Raw genomic sequence first — 6,000 nt, forward strand, 5'->3', positions numbered from 1 at the left:
GGAGGCCGAGACGGGCGGATCACGAGGTCAGGAGATCGAGACCATCCTGGCTAACACGGTGAAACCCCGTCTCTACTAAAAAATACAAAAAACTAGCCGGGCGAGGTGGCGGGCGCCTGTAGTCCCAGCTACTCGGGAGGCTGAGGCAGGAGAATGGCGGGAACCCGGGAGGCGGAGCTTGCAGTGAGCTGAGACCCGGCCACAGCACTCCAGCCTGGGTGACAGAGCAAGACTCCGTCTCAAAAAAAAAAAAAAAAAAAAAATATTTGTAGGATTTAGTCAGCTGATTTAAGATTTCAAAATGAAACTTATGGTATTTCCCTCACCCCCAGAATATAGTAAACCTTTTCAGTTCTCTATTTCAGCTCATGGGAGGACCTTCTAGCCTCACCTATCTAGTCATTCAACCAGAAACTTAAAAGTCATCTGGGTGTCCTTTTTCTCCTTCACCCTCCATATCCAGTCAAACGATCTTTTTATTTTCCTCTAAGTATCATGGATTCATTAACAAATATTTATCGAAAGCCTATGTGATAGGCCCTGGGCTGGTGAAACGGGAGTACCATACTGACCCCTGATTTCAAGCCCCCAACTATTAACGTTCATCCACACAGCCCCTCATCTTCCTTTCCCACCTGGACTTGTCTAATTCCTTCTTCACTCTGTCTCCAGACTGGACCTTTTTCCAGTCTCTCTGTACCCTTTGGCTGGAAGACAGAGACGTGTCTATTTCACCATTCTGTCTCCTCTGCCCAGCATAGTACAGTAAATGTTAAACAAATACTTCCAGATTGAAGAGGCCTCCCCATTACCTGCAGAATGAAGTTCAGATATTCTAGCATGACATGCTGCTTTCCTATTGCTGCTTAACCTAGTGGCTTATCAGAAATTTACCATCTTACTGTTCTGTAGGTCAGAAGTCTGGCATGGCCTAAAGTTAAGGTGTTGATTCCTCTTTGGAGACTGTGGGTGGAATCCATTTCCTCACCTTTTCCAGTGACGGGAGGCCACCCATATTCCTTGCTTATGGCCCCTTCATCTTAACAAAGGCCAGTGGAATCCTCATATTGTATCATTCTGAACTCTTCTGCCTCTCATTTCCACTTTTAAGGACCCTTGTGATTACATTGGGCTTACCCAGATAATCTAGGATTATCTCCCCATCTTAAGGTCAGCGAATTAACAATTTTAATTTCTTATACATTCTTAATTCTCCTTTGCCATATTATATTCACAGGTTCCAAGAATGAGGACATAAATATCTTTGGGGTGGGGGACATCATGTACACAGTACCTCTCACAATCCAGTACTAACTTACCTTTTTTTTTTTTCTGAGACGGAGTGCAATGGCATGGTCTTGGCTCACTGCAACCGCCAGCTCCTGGGTTCAAGTGATTCTCCTGCCTCAGCCTCCCAAGTAGCTGGGATTACAAGCGCCCGCCACCACACCCAGCTAATTTTTGTATTTTTAGTAGAGACAGGGTTTTGCTGTGTTGGCCAGGCTGGTCTTGAACTAACCTCAAGTGATCCACCTGCCTTGGCCTCCCCAAATGCTGTGATTACAGATGGGAGCCACCGCCCCCAGCTAACTTACCTTCTTAACCTCACTTCCAAGCACTTTCTTCTAGGTTGTCCACAATCTAGCTATGCTTGTCTCCATGCTGTTTCCTATGCTTGACATGCTCCTTTCATGCCCCCATACCCCCACCAACAACCCACCTTTTCTTCATGTCTGCTGCCTTTTAAAGCCTAATTCACATTGCCTGCCTCTGTGAAGCCTCTCCTGGTTTTTTCTTTGCTCCCTTATCTGCATGCTCAGAGCATACATGCCTCTATACCTAAATAAATAGAAAGCATGCTGTGGTAGTAGGGACTTTTTTTGTGTGCGCGCCACGGAGTCTTGCTCTGTCGCCCAGGCTGGAGTGCAGTGAGCGATCTCGACTCACTGCAAGCTCCACCTCCTGGGTTCATGCCATTCTCCTGCCTCAGCCTCCTGAGTAGCTGGGACTACAGGAGCCGCCACCACGCCCGGATAATTTTTTTGTATTTTTAGTAGAGACAGGGTTTCACCTTGTTAGTCAGGATGGTCTTGATCTCCTGACCTCATGATCCGCCTGCCTCGGCCTCTCAAAGTGTTGGGATTACAGGCATGAGCCAGTGCGCCTGGCCATAGGGACTCTTGCTTGCACATTTCAGTGTGTCGTCAGGTGTTTGGGTTAATTGAGGTTTGAAGCTAAGTTGTTAGACTTAATAGGAGACTTTGGGACATTTAGGAGACTTGTGGTAATATGAACAGACTCTAAAGGAATAAATTGGATGATGATGAGGTAGTGGAGAAAGAAAATGTTGCCTGTTTTTTGGCCCAAGTTGAAAGAAAACGCAAGAGGCTGAATCAGTAGTCTACAGAGAGAAGCAAGCTTAAGGATGAACATTAAAGACCAAGATCAAGTAGCCAATAGAAACAGACATTAGGAGGCCAGGCGCAGTGGCTCACGCTTGTAATCCCAGCACTTTGGGAGGCCGAGGCAGGCAGATCACGAGGTCAGGAGTTCAAGATCAGCCTGACCAACATGATGAAACCCCGTCTCTACATAATACAAAACTTAGCCAGGCATGGTGACACACACCTGTAATCCCAGCTACTCACGAGGCTGAGGCAGGGGAATCACTTGAACCAGGGAGGTGGAAGTTGCAGTGAGCCAAGATCGTGCCACTGCACTCCAGCCTGGGTAACAGAGTGAGACTCCGTCTCAAAAAACAAAACAAACCAAAAAAACAGACATTAGGAAAGGGCAAGAGGAAAGGAAAAGAGGGTGGGGAAAGGAAGAGGGAAGAGGCATGCTCTAAACATTTATACAGATTAGAAACTACAGGGTGACCATAACGTCTGGAAATAGAGGCAAAGGTGATGAGTGTGGTTCAGCGAGTTAGTCCTGTGGTTCTATGAGTAAGGTAGTTTCTTTTTTTTATTATTTTTTTTATTTTTTTGGAGACAGGATCTCAGTTTGTCACCAAGGCTGGAGTGCAGTGGCATGATCTTGTCTCACTGCAGCCTTGACCACCTGAGCTCAAGCAATCCTCCCACCTCATCCCCGCCAGGTAGCTGGGGCTACAGGCACACACCACACCTGGCTAATTTTTTTGTAGAGACAAGGTTTCACTGTGTTGCCCAGGCTGGTCTCCAACTCCTGAGCTCGAGTGCTCCCCTGCCTCAACCTCCCAAATGCCAGGATTACAGGCATATGCCGCCCAGCCTAGTAAGGCAGTTTAATGCTATGTGCAAAAATCGTAACATGGTGCAGTAACACATTCCAATCAACTCCTGAACATGTACATGTGATTTATCTCTTAACGTTCGCTGACCAAACCTGTAACTTCAGCATACCCCATGAGACAAACTGTTCTAAAATTTTGCTTCCAGGATTTCCAGTTTCCAGAAACAAGTAACTAAGATACTAGGTAGGCATTTAACAGTTGTCACATCCAAATTTTGAATTCAGGGACTTTATTTTCTTTGAACCTCCACAGCCAGCTTGTTTGGAGGCATCGGAATGCAGAACTGTTGCTGTTCAGTTGAAAGCAATGCCATCTAGTGGTGTGTGTGCAGCAGGTCAAATGTTAAGCGTAGGTTTCTAGTAGAAAGTAAATTATCTTTAGGTCTTGCTAAAAATACATGTTTCAAGTTTGCCTTTTTTAACTGCTAAAAAGGGCAGCTACTAAAAACTAGGACTCAAAAACCTATTTTTAGTTCTTCCATCAAAATCTTACAAATAGAGCTTCAGTATGCCAAGTATTTCTTGCAGTTAAATCTGTACATTACAAAATGTCTCTGGGTGGATTCACAAGAAACTGATAATGTTGCTGGCTGTCTTTGGGCAGAGAACTGAGGACCAGGATTTTTCACTGTATAGCTATAAAATTTTTATGCGTATGACTGTATTGTTTAAATATAAATACGTTACTAAAATTTTTCTTACACAGGTCATGAATGAAAAACTTCAACACTGCATGGAACTAACAGATCTAATGCGGAATCACCTGAATGAGAAGAGGGCACTCCGCTTGGAGTGGATGATTGTCATCCTCATTACCATAGAGGTAAGGTGGAAGTGCTGTGTACCATAATCAGTTACCGTCTCTTAACAAATACAGGGGCTATGCTAATAAGATAGTTTGAGATAGAAAATTATTAGCAGGAAAGAGGCTGACTTTGTTATCATTACTGTTTGGAAGTTTCAAATTACTATTTTGCAAATACATTAAAAGTAATTTTTGAAAAGGTTCACTTTTTAAAATTTGAGAGTGGACCTCAAGGTTCTGCATTTTTAAAGACAGCATTTGGAAAAAGTTCTAGCTGTTAATTTATAATGTACAGCTCAACATCAAATCAAGCATCCATGCCTCCAATTCACAGTTTGCCATGTGAGAAAGGGCAAACATTTACCTTACTTTGGGAGCATTTCTCATTAATCAGAATCTTGGAAGTCATTTTAGTTTGTACCCATAATTTGCCTGTCATGAAATAATTCTCTTTTTATTCTAAGGTAATGTTTGAGCTGGGACGAGTATTTTTCTGATCAAGTGATAACCAAAGTGTCACTGCAAGAGATTCAGGTTCTACAATCAAAAAATAAATGTTCAGCCGGGCGCGGCGGCTCATGCCTGTAATCCCAGCACTTTCGGAGGCCAAGGAGGATGGCTCATTTGAGGTCAGGAGCTCAAGTCTGGCCAACATGGTGAAACGTCTCTACTGAAAATACAAAAATTAGCCAGGTGTGGTGGCACATGCCCATGATCTCAGCTACTCGGGAGGCTGAGGCAGGAGAATCTCTTGAACTTGGGGAGGTGGAGGTTGCAGTGAGCTAAGATCACGCCACTGCACTCCAGCCTGGGCATCTCAAAAATAAAAATTAATGTTCACTAATGGGTGATCATTTAATAGGTGTTTTTTTAAATCAAGAAATTATCTTTTTCAGCCGCCAATATATTGTGTGAATAAAAATGAATCTAGTGTTTACATCACTGACAATTCAAAAGGAAAATATTTCAGTTAAGAACTATGGAAAACCTTAGCATCTAGGGAATCTTGGCAGATACTTTTTAAAGCCAAAGGACTTAGGTTTTAGACACCACAACTTAACCTATCCCCAGGGAATCCCATCATGACCCTGGCTAAGGGAACCGTACAGGAACTCAAGTGTTGAAATCAATATATACAGGCCGGGTGCGGTGGCTCACACCTGTAATCCCAGCACTTTGGGTGGCCGAGGCAGGTGGATCACAAGCTCAGGAGATCGAGACCATCCTGGCTAACACAGTGAAACCCCGCCTCTACTAAAAATACAAAAAATTAACCGGGCGTGGTGGCAGGCGCCTGTAGTCTCAGCTACTCGGGAAGCTGAGGCAGGGTGAACCCGAGAGGCGGAGCTTTCTGTGAGTTGAGATCACGCCACTGCACTGCAGCCTGGGCAACACAGCAAGACTCAGTCTCAAAAAACAAAAAAAATCAATACATACAATAACAATACAGGCTTGTTATGTGGCAGAGATGAAATCTTAAATACCTATTTTGGATGGCATGATTTGAGTATGGCTGTTCACTAGCACCTTTTATTAATGCTTTGTCCTTTCACCAAGTTAGTCACAATATTCTTCCCACATTTGTTTCAGACATATTTTGAGGAAATTTAAAAAATACCAAGCACAAAGAATCTAACATCTACGTATTTACCTCCTTGGGTTGACAACATTTAAAAAAAAAAAAAAATCAAATCTTTATCTTCATTGCCTTTTATGCATAACCCCTCATGCCCCACTATAGTCCTCACTTGTCAACTTTTTTTTCACACATATCCTTTTGTTTTGCAACTCACTTAACTGCTACACAGTATTATACTTGAGAATACATTCATCTGATGGACATATTTATTTGCAGTTAACAGTGCTAGGATAAACATCTGATGTCTTCCAGCGAGATTTCTTCAGTAGCTGTCTTCCAT

At 43.4% G+C, this 6,000-nt stretch overlaps 1 protein-coding gene across 2 annotated transcripts in view; it reads left to right on the forward strand.

Annotated features, from left to right (window-relative positions):
• Nucleotides 1–5,011, forward strand: part of RMND1 (required for meiotic nuclear division 1 homolog) — a 50,442-nt gene extending 45,431 nt beyond the window's left edge. For both annotated transcript variants that reach the window (XM_025383046.1, XM_025383047.1), the window contains 2 exons: nucleotides 3,983–4,099; nucleotides 4,546–5,011. In XM_025383046.1, coding sequence (XP_025238831.1) covers nucleotides 3,983–4,099; nucleotides 4,546–4,578 — 150 coding nt within the window. In that variant the 3' untranslated portion in view covers nucleotides 4,579–5,011. The remainder of the gene's footprint in view (nucleotides 1–3,982; nucleotides 4,100–4,545) is intronic.
• The last annotated feature ends 989 nt before the right edge of the window (nucleotides 5,012–6,000 follow it).

Source organism: Theropithecus gelada, chromosome 4, assembly GCF_003255815.1.
Source record: "Theropithecus gelada isolate Dixy chromosome 4, Tgel_1.0, whole genome shotgun sequence".
NCBI classification, from domain to species: Eukaryota; Metazoa; Chordata; class Mammalia; order Primates; family Cercopithecidae; genus Theropithecus; species Theropithecus gelada.